The sequence below is a fragment of the Podarcis gaigeae genome (assembly GCF_964106915.1).
Source record: "Podarcis gaigeae genome assembly, chromosome: 4".
Taxonomy (NCBI): domain Eukaryota; kingdom Metazoa; phylum Chordata; class Lepidosauria; order Squamata; family Lacertidae; genus Podarcis; species Podarcis gaigeae.
The window spans coordinates 105405898-105424427 of NC_139677.1; the positions used below are offsets into that span (position 1 = coordinate 105405898).

The window sequence follows — 18530 nt, forward strand, 5'->3', positions numbered from 1 at the left end:
GTTCACAACATAAAATCACACTATAAAAACACAAAATACACAATAATACTATAAACAATGGAAGATAGAGGAAACTTTTTTCCTTCCTGCTCCAGAGGGTAGGACATCAACTAATGACTTCAAGCTAAAAGAACGGAGATTTCTGACTTATCATGAGGTTTTATGAAGTTGGATGGTCACCTGTCATGGATGCTTTAGCTGCGATGCCTGCTTCACATGGGGTGGACTAGATTACACCAGAGGTCACTCCCAACTCCACAGGGCAGCGGCGCACGCCTAACGGTTTGATCCATCTTTTAGATTTAGGGGAGCTAGTCTCAAACGTTTGTTGAGGGAGACCTAGGTTTTTTTGTGGTGGGAGTTATTTGTCCTGTCTTCACGCTTTTTATGATGGAGGACCGCTGTAGCCACCCCCAACGACACGTTCTCAAGATGGAGGGGGAGGGAACAGCTGCAGTCGCCTGCGGTTCCTGTGCAATGTTTACCATCTTGCCAAAGGTTGCAGGCAGCTTTACCTGCGGCAATTGCATGTTGATTGCCCTCTTAAAAGACAAAGTCCAGCAACTGGAGGAACGTGTAGCTACACTCCAAAGAATTAGAGAGCTGGAGCTCTTCTTGGAAGCAACAGAGCACACCGTCTCCACCAAGGAAGAGACAGGGGACTCCCCTGAGAAGGAGGCTAGTTCACCAACACAGGAGCCAGATATATGGAGAAACGTGACTCAAAGAAGTAGGAGGCCCAGGGTTCGCTCTGATTGTTTAGAAATACACAATCGCTTTGAGGTCCTCTCCCCTAGCATGGAAGACGAAGAGCAGACTCCATTTGAGGATCTCTCCCTTATTACAGTCGATCAGGTATATGAAGACGAGCAGCAAAGTCAGTCCTCAGGGAATGTGCAGGCGACCTTGGAACGGACAGCTCACGGACGAACCCCGACCAGACCTAAGAGGAGGCGTGTAGTGCTGATAGGGGATTCCCTACTGAGGGGAACAGAAGCAGTGATCTGTGGGCCTGACAAGATGTCTCGGGAAGTGTGCTGTCTCCCCGGGGCTAAGATCCAAGATGTAACTGAACGACTGCAAGGAATCATAAAACCCACTGACAAATACCCCTTCCTCTTGGTTCATGTGGGAACCAATGACACTGCAAGCAATAGCCTCCAGAAGATCAAAAGAGACTACGAGGCTCTGGGCAGGAAATTGAAGCAATTAAATGCACAAATTGTCATCTCATCTGTCCTCCCAGTTGAACGATGTGGCCCAGGGAGAGAGGGAAAAATAGTGGAAGTGAACAGCTAGCTTCGCAAATGGTGTAAACAGGAACGGTTTGGATTCTTAGATCACAGACTGCAGTTTCTTGAAGATGGACTTCTGGCAAGCGATGGGCTGCACCTCACAACGGTTGGGAGGAATGTTTTTTGCCCAAAAATCTCAGAAACCTCATCAGGAGGGCTTTAAACTGACTAACGTGGGGGAGGGAGACAGTGCTCCTGAAGGTAGGAGTCTATCAATTGATGAAGATGATCATCCAAATGTCATAGACCAAATGGAGCAAACAGCACGCAGACCTAGTGGTGGGAGGAAAAAATCCTTAAATAAGAGTCACAGGGGAATGATTAATGGACTTCAATGTCTGTACACTAATGCGCAAAGCATGGGAAATAAACAAGATGAGCTTGAGCTCTTGGTACAGCAAACTAAGTATGACATAATAGGCATCACTGAAACCTGGTGGGATAAGTCCCACGATTGGAATGTAATAATGGAGGGATACAATCTATTTCAGAGAAACAGACCAGACAAGAAAGGAGGAGGAGTGGCGTTATATGTCAGGGATGTGTATACCTGTGAAGAGATCCAAGATTTAGAACCTCAAAGCCAAAGCTGCATTGACTATCTTATCACATTGCGAAAAGTTTACAGGAAGATTCATGGGCTGTTCCCACCACAAGTTTGGAGGCACAGACGGAGCATAATTTAGTGTTATGCCAATAATCTTTGGCACACTACTCCTCCTTGAATAGGATACTTTCAAGGAAAATACTCCCTCGACTCTTTGAAAAACTTAGGGAAGATAAAAGAGCGAGGTAAAGGGAGAGATGACTCAGCAATTAGACAGCCCTGCTGATGTGAGGAGGGGGGTTGGAAAACGCTGCAGAGAATCTAAGGACTTAGAGGAAATGGCATGTTTGCCCCTCACCAAGCAAACCAAAATCAGCGAATTCTTTTATGGAAAAAACAAAGGATACTTTTAATATTCCGACCTCGAATAGCTTCTCTCCATTAGCAGAGATAATAGATAAGGAAACTACACTGAAGGAACTATCCGCTAAACAACCCCCTAACCCCTTAAACAACACCATCACGAGACCAAAAGGTCCCAAAAAAGTTCCAACTATGCCCTTTCAGGCGGAAGACTGCATCAGAGAACAAGAAAACCATCTCTCTGAATTACTACTTGAACACTCTACCACGTTAGACCTAGTGGCTAAAACCGTGGACTATATCTTTAAATACATAAGAGACATCAAAGGCTCCTTAGAGAAGATTATATCCTTTGTATCCCCAAAAGTTAATGTCAGCCCCGTAGACTTCACTGAAGGATAGGGCTGAACCAACACCCAGAGTACCTGTCCTACTGCGCTCAACTTCGCAGACTGGCTGCAAATTTGAAAATGAACAAACTATGGAAGATTTACACACCATGTCTTCCTACAATCTTTCGCTACAAGCCACTAGACTTTGTTTAATTATCCTCCCCTTCAAAGGTCACGTTGTTAACTGGTCGTCTATACATGTCGCAAGAAGGCATCTAGCTGAGCTTTTGGGCGTAAATCCCCTTTCCATTGATCTGAAATCCACTGTCCACATTTACAGCAAGCCACACATGCAGAGGATACTGCTCACCTTCGAATCTAAAAAGTTTCCAACTTATATGATGTCCCTACGAAGCTACTTGACTAATTATGGAATTTTTATTACAAGAGTTTTTATCAACACTAAGATTTGCCCTCTTATACCCTACTCTCCAGTTAAAAGGAAAGCAATTAAAAATGAGGGCACCCCACCTACTACGAGCTCTACCTCTCCACCCTCAGACTTAATTAGTTGGACAGAGACCCCCATGTCCCTCCTATCAAAGGCTACTCATCTAGAGAGTTTGATGGAGCAGGAGTTACTTGTTTCCTTCTCCCATCTGCCAAAAGCCGAACAAACAGAGATAATGGACAGACTAGATGAGTTATTACTCTATCTCTGCAACTAGCGCCCACAAAAGAGGCAAATACTCCACCTAACTTGGAGCGAAAAATGGGATATGAATCTCCTCAGGTCACGTCAGAACACACACCCCTACTCTGCCCAACTGAAATCCACGCCGAAATCTCTGTGGCGCCCCTAATCACATTACTGGAGACTTCACCATCCAATGGATGCATCTTCCACGACTCCAGGAAAGCCCTAGATGCTATTGAAGAGACAAAATGACTCTCACCTCTATTACTATCCTGGAATGTTGCTGGATGGCAATCAAAAACAATGGACAAAGACGTTCTAACCTACGTATCACAGTTCAAGATCATCCTGCTCCAAGAAACCTGGATGCAAAATCCTTTTGAACTACACAATTATTTTGCTTTCCATTCCTGTGCCTCAATTGGCCCAAAAGGCGGAAGACCGGCGGGAGGTTTGAGCACCTTCGTATCGACAGATCTAGGAACCTCCCCTATCCAATTGAAAATCGATAAAAAATGGATTTTGGCTGTTAAAATATTCTCTACCCACTTTAAGATCATATGCATCAATGTTTATATTCACCCACTCATGAAACAAACTGATCTTAAAAACACCTGGAACGAACTGGAAGACTGCATTCTCCTTGTCTCAAATAAGGTTCCCTCTGCCTCCTTAATTATTGGTGGGGACTTTAATGCAAGGTTAGGCCACTCAGACGAACAGTTAATCAACGAAAGTGGAATGGGTCCCCTAAATGCTAATGATGAACATTGGCCCCTATTCAGGCGTCACTCACTTGACCCAGTTACCAATTTTGCTGGTACATGTCTTTTTCTAATGGCACCTTGTTATTTTAAACGGCCTCTCCTCGGGAGACTGCCCTGGCCAATTTACTTATTGGTCAGGCTTAAGGCATTCTGTAATTGACTACATCCTTGTCTCCCAAGAACTCTTTGATGAATATATTGAATTTACTGTAGATATAAGAACCGAAAGTGACCATCTACCCCTAAATCTTAAAAGGACTGAATTTTGGGAACCCTCTAGATGTGGGCTCGCCCCACAGACACCTGATCTTAATGCTCTACAACAAATAGGCAGATCCAGAATTAAATGGTCCCCTTATGTTAATAACAATTTTAGCATTTGGACACAATCAATGGGCTGATCTGACTTCCAACGACACTGAAGAGACCTCCCCAATTGACCATTATAACACATTAATCCGAAAACTCCAACCGTTATTGTCAAGACTCAGAAGATCTAACCAAAATGAGTCCCCTACCAACAAAAAATGGTTTGACCACGAATGCACTCAGGCAAAACTTATACTCAGGGAATGCTTTAAGGTCTTCCAGCAAAATCCTAACCCTATCACTAAATTAGAGTTACAACTTAAAAAAAAGAACTACAAAGAGTTACTAAAAACCAAAAAAAGAACCGCAGACTCTCTCATCTGGCAGGCCCTCATAAAAGCGTCAATAGAAAAAGACAATACCAACTTCTGGAAAATTATCTCCAGTCAAACCAAAGCTCCTAACGAGGGCACAATAATCCCTGCAAACTCATGGGAAGAGCACTATAAAGTGCTGTTTAGGGAACATCGTCCTTCTGCGCTGCTTAACATCCCCTTAGATAATGATACACCATGGCCCCCAACATCTGAAACTGAAATCACTTCGTTAATTCTACAAATGAAATCTGGCAAAGCCCCAGGAAGTGATTTCATTGTCGCTGAACTTCTGAAAGCGCAAATAAACTGGTGGGCCCCGGTTCTTGCAAATCTATTTTCATATATAGATAAGACAACTGAAATTCCTAAAGATTGGGGACTAGCTATAATTGTTCCTATATTTAAAAAGGGCAACCCCTCTGACCCATCTAATTATAGACCAATTAGTCTTCTGAATGTGATCTGCAAACTTTATACAAAACATCTATGCCTAAAATTATGTGAATGGTTAGATCATAATAACTTGCTAGAAATTGAACAAGCAGGGTTTACATCTGGACGTTCCACCATTGATCACTGCTTACTGTTAGATTATTTTGTCTATAAGTATGTGAAACATTGGAAAAAGTCATTGTATGCGGCCTTTGTGGACCTAAAGGCAGCATTTGATTCTGTATCCAGGGGTAGGCTCTGGGCCAAATTGGCCAATATGGGTATTAACAGAAGGTTATTACTTCTGATGATTAAGCTTAATGAGAACAATACCCTCCAGATAAGACTCGCACAAGACGGAAGACTCTCTAGAGAAATCCCAGTCCAAAGAGGAGTTAGACAAGGATGCCTATTAGCCCCATTTTTATTTGACATCTATGTTAACTCCCTGGTCACATGCTGCCGTGAAATCGAACCCCCCCCACCCCCCCCGTGTTCTCTAACGGCAGAAAAGTACCAGTTTTAATGTATGCGGATGACGCTGTTCTTCTCTCTCAAACCAAAGTGGGTCTGAAATGTGCCTTAGGAAAGTTTAGTGACCAATGTAACACTGAACTGTTAACAATTAACTTTGCCAAAACCAAAATTGTACATTTTAACCGCTCTTTCAGGAAAGATAATTGGAGCGTAAAGGGAAACGCCATTGAACAGACTAAGACCTTCCAATACTTAGGCATTACTTTCTCTTATAATGCCAAATTGTCAACACACTTGACCACATCAGCCATATCAGCAGGAAGAAGTGCAAATGCCATCCTTAGATTATTCAGAAGGAAAGGAGCTGGCTTCCTCCTGATGGCCCTAAAAGTTTTTCAGGCAAAATCTTTAGCCCAACTCCTGTATGGCTCTCAAATTAGCCCCTCTGCCAACCTTAAGACCCTTGAAACAGTACAATCAAAATTCTTAAGATCATTATTTGCTACCCCAAAGTGTACACCTAATGCAGTCTTAAGGCAAGAGGCAGGGCTGCCCAGAGTGGAATTAAAAGTCTGGGAGCAAGCAATATCCCTCTGGCTGAAAATCCATTACAATCCTAAGGGACTGTTACCTTGCTTCCTGGCCGCAGTTCCCTACCCTCCTTGGCTTATGCAAATAACTAACAAGATCAAACAAATTGGCCTAAACCCTGAAAATCTTTTTATTGGAACTCTGAACAAGGCAAAAGCAATTATCACTCAGAGACTTTACGATGTCGAATTACAACAAGAAGACGCCCTACTCCCGGAGACGAATAAATGTTTAAAAGCTTGGCCTAATTTTGCAGCTGCCCCTTACTTAACTAACATCACTAACAAAGCTTATAGATGGGCTTTTTCTAGAGCCCGATTTGAGACAATGCCCTCAGCAGTGCTGTACGGCAAATTCACGCGGGTACCAATGCATGCACGTCTCTGCCCCTGTATGTCTAATAAGGTATAATCTGTCACAAACATCCTTCTATTTTGCGAATTTTATAGTGAAGAACGAGTTCAACTTATTTTGCCTCTTTTATCAAAATTTATACCCCTACAACATTATTTGGAATCCTTCCCCGAAATTTTACGAAAATACCTCCTGGAAGATTCCTCAAGCTCAATATCATATGAGGTGGCCAAATTTTGCACTTTAGTAATCAGGAAGAGTAAATTTCTTCTGTTGAATGGCACACTGCGAAGTTCCCTTGTGTAATCTTTTTTTCTTTTATTTTCTTTTCTGATGTTGTTGTTGATTTCTTGTTGTTTGATCTTGTGGTGTTTAGTGTCACTGGCTTTTGCCGCAATAAAACTTGGAAACTTGGAAACCTGGTGGGATAAGTCCCACGATTGGAATGTAATAATGGGGGGATACAATCTATTTCAGAGAAACAGACCAGACAAGAAAGGAGGAGTGGTGTTATATGTCAGGGATGTGTATACCTGTGAAGAGATCCAAGATTTATAACCTCAAAGCCAAAGTGAGAGCATTTGGGTCAAAATTAAGGGAGAGAAGAATAACAGTGACCTCATTGTGGGAGTTTACTATAGATCCCCAAGCCAAACGGAGGACATAGATGATGCCTTCCTGGAACAGATGGCCAAGCATGCAAAAGGAAGGGAGATAGTAGTAATGCGGGACTTCAATTACCCAGATATTTGTTGGATGTCAAACTCAGCCAAGAGCATAAGGTCATTCCTCACTGGCCTTGCAGACAACTTCATTGTCCAGAAAGTGGGAGAAGCAACAAGAGGAACAGCCATTTTAGATCTGGTCCTAACCAATGTTGATGACCTGGTTAGTGGGGTAGAAGTAGAAGGATCATTAGGCGTGAGTGATCATGCTCTTCTGAAGTTTACTATACAGCGGAAAGGAGCAGCCAAGCATACTAGGACTCAATTTCTTGACTTTAAGAAAGCCGACTTCATAAAACTTATGGACAGTAATACTAAAAGGAAAGGGAGTTCATGATGGCTGGGAGTTTGTTAAGAGGGAGATAGTAAAAGCACAACGTCAGGCAATACCAATGAGATGGAAACATGGAAGGTGCCTAAAGAAGCCAGGGTGGCTATCTAAAGAACTTTTAACTGAGTTAAGATTAAAAAAGGATGTGTACAAAAAATGGAAAAGGGGGGAAACCGCCAAAGAGGAATTCAAACAAATAGCCAGCACGTGTAGACACAAAGTCAGAAAAGCTAAAGCACAGAATGAACTCAGGCTTGCTAGAGAGGTTAAAAGCAACAAAAAAGGCTTTTACGGATATGTCCGTAGCAAAAGAAAGAACAAAGAAACAGTGGCGTCACTCAGAGGAGAAGATGGTGAAATGCAAACAGGGGACACAGAAAGGGCTGAACTCCTCAATGCCTTCTTTGCCTCAGTCTTCTCCGATAAAGAAAACAATGCCCGACCTGAAGAATTTGGAGCAAATGATTCAGCAGAGGAAACACAGCCCAGAATAACTAAGGAGATAGTACAAGAATACTTGGCTAGTTTAGATGTATTCAAGTCTCCAGGGCCAGATGAACTGCATCCAAGAGTATTAAAAGAACTGGCAGATGCGATCTCAGAACCACTGGCAGTCATCTTTGAGAATTACTGGAGAACAGGCGAAGTCCCGGCAGACTGGAGGAGGGCAAATGTCCCTATTTTCAAAAAGGGGAAAAGAGAGGACCCAAATAATTACCGCCCAGTCAGTCTGACATCAATACCAGGGAAGATTCTGGAGCAGATGATTAAGCAAACAGTCTGTGAGCACCTAGAAAGGAATGCTGTGATCACCAATAGTCAGCATGGATTTCTGAAAAATAAGTCATGTCAGACTAACCTGATCTCGTTTTTTGACAGAATTACAAGCCTGGTAGATGAAGGGAACGCAGTGGATGTAGCCTACCTTGATTTCAGCAAGGCATTTGACAAGGTGCCCCATGATATTCTTGTAAAGAAGCTGGTAAAATGCGGTCTTGACTATGCTACCACTCAGTGGATTTATAATTGGCTGACTGACCGAACCCAAAGGGTGCTCATCAATGGTTCCACTTCATCCTGGAGAAGAGTGACTAGTGGGGTGCCACAGGGTTCTGTCTTGGGCCTGGTCTTATTCAACATCTTTATCAACGACTTGGATGATGGACTCAAGGGCATCCTGATCAAATTTGCAGATGACACCAAACTGGGAGGGGTGGCTAACACCCCAGAGGACAGGATCACACTTCAAAACGACCTTGACAGATTAGAGAACTGGGCCAAAACAAACAAGATGAATTTTAACAGGGAGAAATGTAAAGTATTGCACTTGGGCAAAAAAAATGAGAGGCACAAATACAAGATGAGTGACACCTGGCTTGAGAGCAGTACATCTGAAAAGGATCTAGGAGTCTTGGTTGACCACAAACTTGACATGAGCCAACAGTGTGACGCGGCAGCTAAAAAAGCCAATGCAATTATGGGCTGCATCAATAGGAGTATAGCATCTAGATCAAGGGAAGTAATAGTGCCACTGTATTCTGCTCTGGTCAGACCTCACCTGGAGTACTGTGTCCAGTTCTGGGTACCACAGTTCAAGAAGGACACTGACAAACTGGAACGTGTCCAGAGGAGGGCAACCAAAATGGTCAAAGGCCTGGAAACAATGCCTTATGAGGAACAGCTAAGGGAGCTGGGCATGTTTAGCCTGGAGAAGAGGAGGTTAAGGGGTGATATGATAGCCATGTTCAAATATATAAAAGGATGTCGCATAGAGGAGGGAGAAAGATTGTTTTCTGCTGCTCCAGAGAAGCGGACACGGAGCAATGGATCCAAACTACAAGAAAGAAGATTCCACCTAAACATTAGGAAGAACTTCCTGACAGTAAAAGCTGTTTGACAGTGGAATTTGCTGCCAAGGAGTGTGGTGGAGTCTCCTTCTTTGGAGGTCTTTAAGCAGAGGCTTGACAACCATATGTCAGGAATGCTCTGATGGTGTTTCCTGCTTGGCAGGGGGTTGGACTCGATGGCCCTTGTGGTCTCTTCCAACTCTATGATTCTATGATTCAATTCTATGATCCTGTGATTCTATGATTCTCCTCACTATGAGTTTTTTGATGAAAAGTGAGATTGGATCTCTGACAGAAGTTCTTTCCACATTCCATGCACTGATAGGGTTTCTCCCCTGTATGAATTCTTTGATGGGAAGCGAGACTGTGGCTGTGAGAGAAGCTTTTTCCACATTGCACACACTGATAGGGTTTCTTCCCTGTATGAATTCTTCGATGGGAAGTGAGATTGGAACTCTTCCTGAAGCTCTTTCCACATTCAAAGCACTGATATGGTTTATCCCCTGTATGAATTCTTTGATGGGAAGTGAGATTGGAGCTGGTACTGAAGCTCTTTCCACATTCCACGCACTGATAGGGTTTCTCCCCTGTATGAATTCTTTCATGGGAAGTGAGATTATAGCTCTTCCTGAAGCTCTTTCCACATTCCAAGCACTGATAGGGTTTCTCCCCTGTATGAATTCTTTGATGGGAAGTGAAATTGGAGCTGGTACTGAAGCTCTTTCCACATTCCAAGCACTGAAAGGGTTTCTCCCCTGTATGAATTCTTTGATGGGAAGTGAGAGAGGAGCTAACAGTGAAGCTCCTTCCACTTTCCACACACTGATAGGGTTTCTCCCCTGTATGAATTCTTTGATGGGAAGTGAGATTGGAGCTGGTATTGAAGCTCTTTCCACATTCTACACACTGATAGGGTTTCTCCCCTGTATGAATTCTTTGATGGGAAGTGAGATGGGTTCTCTGTCCGAAGCTCTTTCCACATTCCAAGCACTGATAGGGTTTCTCCCCTGTATGAATTCTCTGATGGGAAGTGAGAGAGGAGCTATGTGTGAAGCTCCTTCCACATTCCATGCACTGATATGGTTTCTCCCCTGTATGAGTTCTTTGATGGGAAGTGAGTTTGGAGCTATTCCTGAAGCTCTTTCCACATTCCACGCACTGATAGGGTTTCTCCCCTGTATGAATTCTCTGATGGGAAGTGAGAGAGGAGCTATAAGTGAAGCTCTTTCCACATTCCGCACACTGATAGGGTTTCTCCCCTGTATGAATTCTCTGATGGTAAGTGAGAGAGGAGCTATCAGTGAAGCTCTTTCCACATTCCGCACACTGATATGGTTTCTCCACTGTATGAATTCTTTGATGGGAAGTGAGATGGGCACTCTGATTGAAGCTCTTTCCACATTCCACACACTGATAGGGTTTCTCCCCTGTATGAATTCTTTGATGGGAAGTGAGACTGGAGCTCTGACTGAAGCTCTTTCCACATTCCATGCACTGATAGGGTTTCTCCCCTGTATGAATTCTCTGATGGGAAGTGAGATTGGAGGTGGTACTGAAGCTCCTTCCACAGTCAAAGCATTGATAGGGTTTCTCCCCTGTATGAATTCTTTGATGGGAAGTGAGAGTGCTTTTGTTACGGAAGCTCTTTCCACACTCTTGACACTCAAATGGTTTCTTGCCACTGTGAATCCTCTGATGTACTAGGAAATCTCTTTTCACAGTAAAGCTCTTTCCACATTCCACGCACTGATAGTGTTTCTCCCCTGTATGAATTCTTTGATGAAAAGTGAGATTATTTCTGTAACGGAAGCTCTTTCCACATTCCATGCACTGATAGGGTTTCTTTTCAATGATAATTGTTTGTTGGAAAGTGTAATGGGAGCTCTGATTGCAGCTCTCTCCACACTCCAAATTTTTACCTTGCTTCTCTCTGGGGATTTTGTCTTGATCACCCTTTTTCTTGATTTCCAATTCTTCACAATCTGCAATGGAAACAGAAAGGGATTAGAGACTCAGGAAGCAATGCAGGCCCCAGTTATCGAAAGTTGCTAATGGAATTTGTGCTAGAGGAAGAAGTACAGTGGTGCCTCGCTAGACGAAAAGAATTCGTTCTGCGATTCTCTTTGTCTAGCGGTTTTTTCGTCTTGCGAAGCAAGCCCATTGACAGCTTAGCAGATTAGCGCTACAGCTGTCAAGCGGCTTCCAGCGATCAGCTGTTAAGCGGCTTATCAGCGGAACAGCTGATAAGCGGCTTAGCGCCTTAAGAAAAGGGCGAAAAAAGCGGAAAAACCCCGCGGGGGGATGCAAGATTTTTTTCGTCTTGCGAAGCAACCCCATAGGGAAATTCGTTTTACGAAGCGCCTCCAAAACGGAAAACCCTTTCGTCTAGCGGGTTTTTCGTCTTGCGAGGTGTTCGTCTTGCGGGGCACCACTGTACCGCATTTTTTGCCCTATAGGACGCACTTCCCCCCTCCAAAAATGAAGGGGAAATGTGTGTGCATCCTATGGGACGAATGCAGGCTTTCGCTGAAGCCTGGAGAGCGAGAGGGGTCGGTGCGCACCGACTCCTCTCGCTCTCCAGGCTTCGGGCAGATATCCGCAAGCCTTCAGAGCCCGCGGGAGTTCCTGCGGGCTCCGAAGGCTTGCGGATAGCAGCCTGTTCTGGGGGCTGGGGTTGCAAATATTTCCCCCCTTTATTTCCCCCCCAAAAAACTAGGTGTGCCCTGTGGGCCAGTGCGCCCTATAGGGCGAAAAATACAGTAAACGGAGTAGTGTGTGTGTTCATTACCATTGTTGTTTGCCATTAACCGACATAATTACCATTAGATTTTGATTGATTATTAATGTGGCTTTGTTTGATATAAGTTGTTCATTTTAAAGTTATTGTACTTTTTATATTGGATCAGAACATTATTATTGTTTCATGTTTTTCTGTGTTGGAGGCTAAACTAAAAATGTGGCAACTGTGTCCCTGAAGGACATTTTGGACTCACAGCTGTCCATGGAGGCACAGGTCAATTTCGTATCCAGGGCACCTGCCTACCATCTCCATCTGGTACGCCAGCTGAGACCCTACCTGCCCACAGACTGTCTCGTCAGAGTGGTGCATGCTCTGGTTATCTCCCGCTTGGACTACTGCAATGAACTCTAAGTGGGGCTACCTTTGAAGGTGACCCGGAAACTACAACTAATCCAGAATGCGGCAGCTAGACTGGTGACTGGGAGGGGCCATCGAGACCACATAACACCAGACCTACATTAGCTCCCAGTCTGTTTTCGAGTAGAATTCAAAGTGTTTGTGCTGACCTTTAAGGCCCTAAACCATGAGTAGGCAAACTAAGGCCTGGGTCCAATCGCCTTCTAAATTCGGCCCTTGGGTGGTCCAGGAATCAGTGTGTTTTGATATGAGTAGAATGTGTCCTTTTATTTAAAATTCATCTCTGGGTTATTTGTGGGGCATAGGAATTTGTCCCGTCCCCCTTCAAAATATAGTCCGGCCCTCATCAAAGTTTGAAGGACAGTGGACCGGCCCCTTGCTGAAAAAGTTTACTGACCCCTGCCCTAAACGGTCAAGCCCAGTATACCAAAAAAAAATCTCCACCCCCATCATTCAGCTCCGAGTGCCTTCTGGCGGTTCTCTGCCTGCAATAAGTGAGGCAGCAGGAAACCAGACAAAGGGCCTTCTCAGTGGTGGCACCTGCCCTGTGGAACACCCTTCTGTCAGATGTCAAGGAAATAAACATCTATCAGACTTTTAGAAGACATCTGAAGCCAGCCCTGTTTAGGGAATTGTCAAAGTTTGATGTTTTGTTGTGCTTGTAATATTCTGTTGGGAGCCGCCCAGAGTGGCTGGGGAAACCCAGCCAGATGGGCAAGGTATAAACAATTATTATTATTATTATTATTATTATTATTATTATTATCTGAGATTCGAAAAGCCTGCCTCTTCTCTGGGATGGATTTTGTTTGGCCCAGTCATGGCTTCCCCTCTATCCACAATGTCAGTTGTCTCTTTGGTCAACCCAAGATTGACAGGAGCAAAAACAAAAACAGAAAACCTGACAGAAGCTACTTATCTTTCCTAACAAATCTGAAGCTGACATTTAAGATGCCTGGGCAGTTCAGATCAGCCCAACTGTGGTAGAAGGAGGCAGAACTGGAGGAAGATTGTTCACAGAAAAGACTATAATTTGCTATTTTTTGTGGGGATGTTAGGTTCCCAGGTGTTGTAGGGGGCACTGTTGAGCTCTGTGAAAATATATGAGGTTCATCACATAGAGGTATTTTTGGAATTTCCTGGCATATAAGACAATCCCACAGGGAGCCTTACCAAGAGAGGCCATGATCCCATGATTCTCCTCCATGACGTCGTTATACAGAGCTCTCTGGTCAGGATCCAGCAACGCCCACTCCTCATCCGTGAAACGAACAGCGACATCTTCAAAGCACACTGGACCCTAAAAGAAAAAGGGAAATGTCCTCCTCTGAGACAGCAGAAATATGATCTACTCCACAATGATCTGTTGTTTCCTTCATCTTAATTGCTGTGTTGTTTCAATAGGATTGCTTTGCTGCACATTTTAATTATGGGTGCTTCTTTTATTCTGCATTTTAACTATGGGTATCCGTCTTTGTGCAAATAGGTGTTACTCCGCCTTGTGTTTTTCAAGTCATTCTGCCTTCGCAAGCGTTCCAGTTTCCCCGATGGAAGGATCCACTTTCTCCTCTCCTCCTGGGCTGTTCTGGGAAGGTTCCCTCCCAATGCCCTAGAGCCAAACTGAAGGGGTTCAGGGGGGCATGGAGAGGGGGAGGAATGGGGGGGGCTGGTTAGTTGAACCCAGGCCACTATTTGTTCTCATTTGTCCACTGCTTAGAAACCAATTTTTGCATTCAGTGATCAATCTAGAAATAAAATAAGCCTATTTTGGATGGCCATCTGTCTTGGATGATCTAGGAGAGATTCCTGCAGTGCAAGGGGTCTCCTGGGTCTGAGAGACAAGCAGGGAGGGTGGCTTCTGGCAGAAGGAGAGGGAGCCACCAGTGGCTCCTCCTCCTCCTGACTCACCTCAGCCTCTTGACCTCCCGCCTCCCACTGGCCTCCTTCCTCTTCTGCCTCTGATTCTGAACTGCATTCTGCCACAGAGTCTCCCAGCTCACTAAGCCCTGTTACCCCTTCAGCTTCTGACACCTCCTCTTCCCAGGCTTCTGTAGTGATCAGATGGGATTACCATGAGGAATTATAAAATATACATCAAGCCATTGTGTCCACGATGAAAGCATTGTGTTGACTGGGCTTGATACATTGACAATAATTTCTGACCAAATCCCACAACCCTCTGCATCTCTGGCCATTTCCTCTACTGCCCATTTCTCTCTGCTTCACAAGTCAACATACACAGCCCAGTTGCTTAGCCAGGCAGATATCCTGGGTCATTAAAGATAGTGGGCAAGCTTCTTTGATGTAGCTTTCTGATATGTTGATCTTAGGGCCTGGAAATAGCTTCACAGGAAGGTGATAAAGATGCCCATCTCCTTGCCATCCTTCCATCCTCTCCTGTTTACTCCTGTTTATGATCTCTGGAGTTTCTCTAGTCCTCTTTTATTTACTCTCAGATTATGTATGCATGCTCAGAGTAGTAGTCTTTGTAGTTAAAAGAATTTCTTTTGATCTAACTTTGTCCCCATGTGGGTTTGTTGAAATGCTCAGAAGAAATCTGATTGGTTCTTTCAAACACTCTGTAAAAAGCTTTTTTGTGAATAAAACTACCTGGGCCAGGGGCTGCATACGGACAGGCACAGAGAGACACGATTATAAGCATCCTTCCCAGAGTCTTGCTGGTTCAAGTCTCTGTGTGTATTCTTATTAATCAGAGTTCAATCCTTCCTTTACTTTGTGAACGCAACAGCTTCTCCCTCTTCTCCCTCTTCCCGCCCATCCTTCCTCCACCTCCACTCCTTGGGCTATGAGCCGTCTTCCCTTCCTGGTTCCCCGGCTGCTTCCTCCCACCATTCCTCTGTGCCCAACCAGTCCATGACATTGCTCCATCCCTCGGCCTCTGTCCCCACAAGGCAGCTTCCCCTGACCTGATCTGGTTCCACAGCCGCTGCTTCCCTTCTGCCCCCATGAAAAGGCGGATCAGGAGGTTTTGCCGGAATCCTTCTGCCACCTGCAAGAGAAAAAAGGTAAGCAGGACGCCAGGAGTGCCTGCTTCTCTCACAGGTGAAACAGGGCATCTCTAACTACAGATGGGCCTTTGAGAAAGACTTCCCTACTGAGAGTATTTGGAGGTTTGTGCCCATTTCATATGTTTGTTGTGCAGAAATACATCTCCCCTCCTCAGGACACCTGTTCCCAACTGTCTCCCCCCAAAACAAGATGAAAGGAATCCTCAGATGAGTTGGAAAACCAACGGAGAGAGACCGAATGGAGAAAAGCGACCTTCCTCCTTACCCAGTGGCCTCTCTCTGGTGTCCAACGGAGGCCTCTCTGCCTCACAGGAATCCAGGTCCATTTCTGCAAAGATATCTTTTCCCTGAGAAAGAAACAAGGATTCAAAACAGAGAATGGGGAGAAATACTAGAAAGAGAATGACAAAGACTTGAAGGGTGTGAGATCTCATTCCATGGATGCTTTCCCAGAAAAAGGATGGGTCATCAGCAGACCATTATGGGATGTTCTCTGTCCTGTTTGGAGCCCCTTGGGAGTATCCAGAGGAAAGTCTCTCTCACCTGCTTTCTCTCCTCTGCCTGACTCAGGAGGAAACCTTCGGCCAGGGCCACCGCCTGGGAACTGGTCTCCGCTCCGCATTCCCTCACCCAGCTCTCCATCTCCGGGGGAAGGACAGCCAGGAACTGCTCCAAGATCACCAGGTCCAGCATCTCAGCTTTCTTGTGCCTTTCTGGCTTCAGCCACTGGTGGCAAAGGTGGTGGAGTCGGCTGCAAACCTCTCGGGGTCCTTTGGTCTCCTGGCAGCAGAATTGCCTCAACTGCTGGCTCTGCCCCTCTGAGCGGAGGGTGTCCTCCTCACCCAGGATCTTCTGCACTGGGTTTTCCCAGAATCCCCCAGTGCTCCCAGTTTGGATGGCATCACCTCCTCCTGCTCCAGGGCCAGCTGAGTGTTGCACATCCATCTGTGCTGTCAGGAAGCCTCAGAGAGATCAGAAGGAACCCTTTGGTCTTCTGCCAAGTTCTGTCCGTCTAAATGAGAAGCTCTAGCAAATCCTACCAAGCAAACACATTGTTTTGTTACAGAATATGTAGGTCAGAAGAAGGAACAGGATCCTGAGCAAGCATGGATGAGTCTTGGAGGGAACCAGGGCTGGACTGCACCACAGCCCATACCATGAATGAGCTATCTGAAGAAGAAGAAGAAGAAGAAGAAGAAGAAGAAGAAGAAGAAGAAGAAGAAGAAAGCAGACCCTAGCTGTCCTAGAAGGAAGATTGCAATGCAAAATGTGGACGCAACGGAAGGGATTTCTGGGAGATGAATCAGCCTGGTTTCTCCTGCCTTCCAGTCAATGCATGAAGTCAGAACTGACTGACAAGGGAGTCATTTGTATCTTATGGAAAATGAATGCTTGGCTCTAGTGGGGGTCCTCACCAAGGGGTCCTCAGGAGTTGCTCTCCCCCCCCCCCCCGCTTCTGTCTCCTTTTCTTGCACTTGGACTCTCTCCTGCTCTCAAGACAGACTTCTGGGGTGGGGTCCCCTTTTCTTTGCTTTAAGGGCCAGATATGTATCTGGCCAACCCCCGAGGGCCCAGTGGGCACGGCCAAAGACACCTCCCTTGAAATTCAGGTGGGCAATTTATTACTATTATTCTGTTAGATAGCTTAACACACACACAGCTACTGATGCCAAGGTCCCTGGAGGCTCAGTGAGTAGCAGCGCCCATTTCCGGCTGCTTTGCCAGCAACAATCCGTTTGGGAGAGAGAGGATGTGGTCCTGGGATGCCCTGCTCTGGGTGCGAGGGGATTGCTGCAGTGGCCTCCGTGGGGGGCTGCCCTTGGAGATGACTGGGAAACTGGTCCCCAATGCAGCAGCCAGACTATGGGCTGGGATCCCTCTCTTTATCCCTCGCCTTTCTCTCCCACCTTTCCTTCCTCCCCATGGGTTGTTGTTTTTTTTTGGGGGGGGGGGCTAGTCCACCTTCTTCTCCAGCTTTGGAAAACCATTTGCAGATGTTTCCTCTGTTGTGCAATGACGCTGAGCGATGTCACACAGAGATAAAGTCCCAGGGACTCCTTTGTTTAAAGAAGGGAGATCTTTTCTGAAGGGGGGGGCAAGTGAGTTTGGGATCCTCTGATCTGCAGGAAGGAGAGCGTGGCAGACCTGGCCCCTCCCTGGCAGGACCCTCTCCTCCTCCCTGACTTGGGCCCCCCCCCCCTGCAGGAGCAGATCAGGCCCCCCATGCACCCTCCACTGCTGCAGCCCTGGGACCACCAGATCCCAGAGAGAGAGGAGACTCACCAGATCCCGGGAGGGGGCAGGGAGGCAGCCCTTGCAGGGGAGACACCAAAGCAGGAAAGGACTGGGGAGGGAGGGGCCTTGGCTCCGGAGGACCTGGCCCCCCCTTGCTTCCTGTCCTCTCTAGGAAGGCAGCTCACTTCCCTTTAACCCTTGCCAAGCCCAGCGTGCCCAGCTCTCCTCTCCGCGTTTTTCTTTCTTTCCCACTTCCAGAGATGCTTTTTGGGGGACGCCCCCCCCCACTTTCCTTTCCTTCTAGCGCAGTGATGGCGAACCTTTTACAAACCGAGTCCCCAAACTGCAACCCCAAACCCATTGATTTTATCGCAAAGTGCCAACACGGCAATTTAACCTGCGTATCTCATTTTTTCCCTGTGTCTTTCACGTTTCTTCTTTATGACTGCTGTTGTAATAAATGACACTGGGCAACAATTTTTTACTTTTTGAATGTTGTCTAGATTTCTACAACTGCTTTAGGGTATTTTTGCACTGCTGAATCAGGAAATGGCATCTGTTTCTCTCCATCAGGTCAGGTTTTTGTGCTATGTTGATTTGAATTGATTACATTTTTGTGGCATCAGCTGATTTTTGTCAACACATATTGAAATATACTCAGAGTT

General features: G+C 45.5%; 2 protein-coding genes across 4 annotated transcripts in view; both read right to left on the bottom strand.

Annotated features, from left to right (window-relative positions):
- The window catches only part of LOC310843300 (uncharacterized protein), a gene marked incomplete at its 5' end in the record, with an annotated part of 210852 nt that overhangs the window by 66826 nt on the left and 125496 nt on the right, over positions 1–18530 (bottom strand). The gene's annotated exons all lie outside the window — the stretch shown is intronic.
- The window catches only part of LOC310843315 (uncharacterized protein), a 34172-nt gene continuing 25055 nt past the window's right edge, over positions 9414–18530 (bottom strand). Inside the window, exons 5-6 of the mRNA XM_083736479.1 lie at positions 13775–13901; positions 9414–11426 (exon numbers count right to left, since the gene is read on the bottom strand). Of these exons, the coding sequence (XP_083592605.1) occupies positions 9667–11426; positions 13775–13901 (1887 nt within the window). The 3' untranslated portion in view covers positions 9414–9666. The remainder of the gene's footprint in view (positions 11427–13774; positions 13902–18530) is intronic.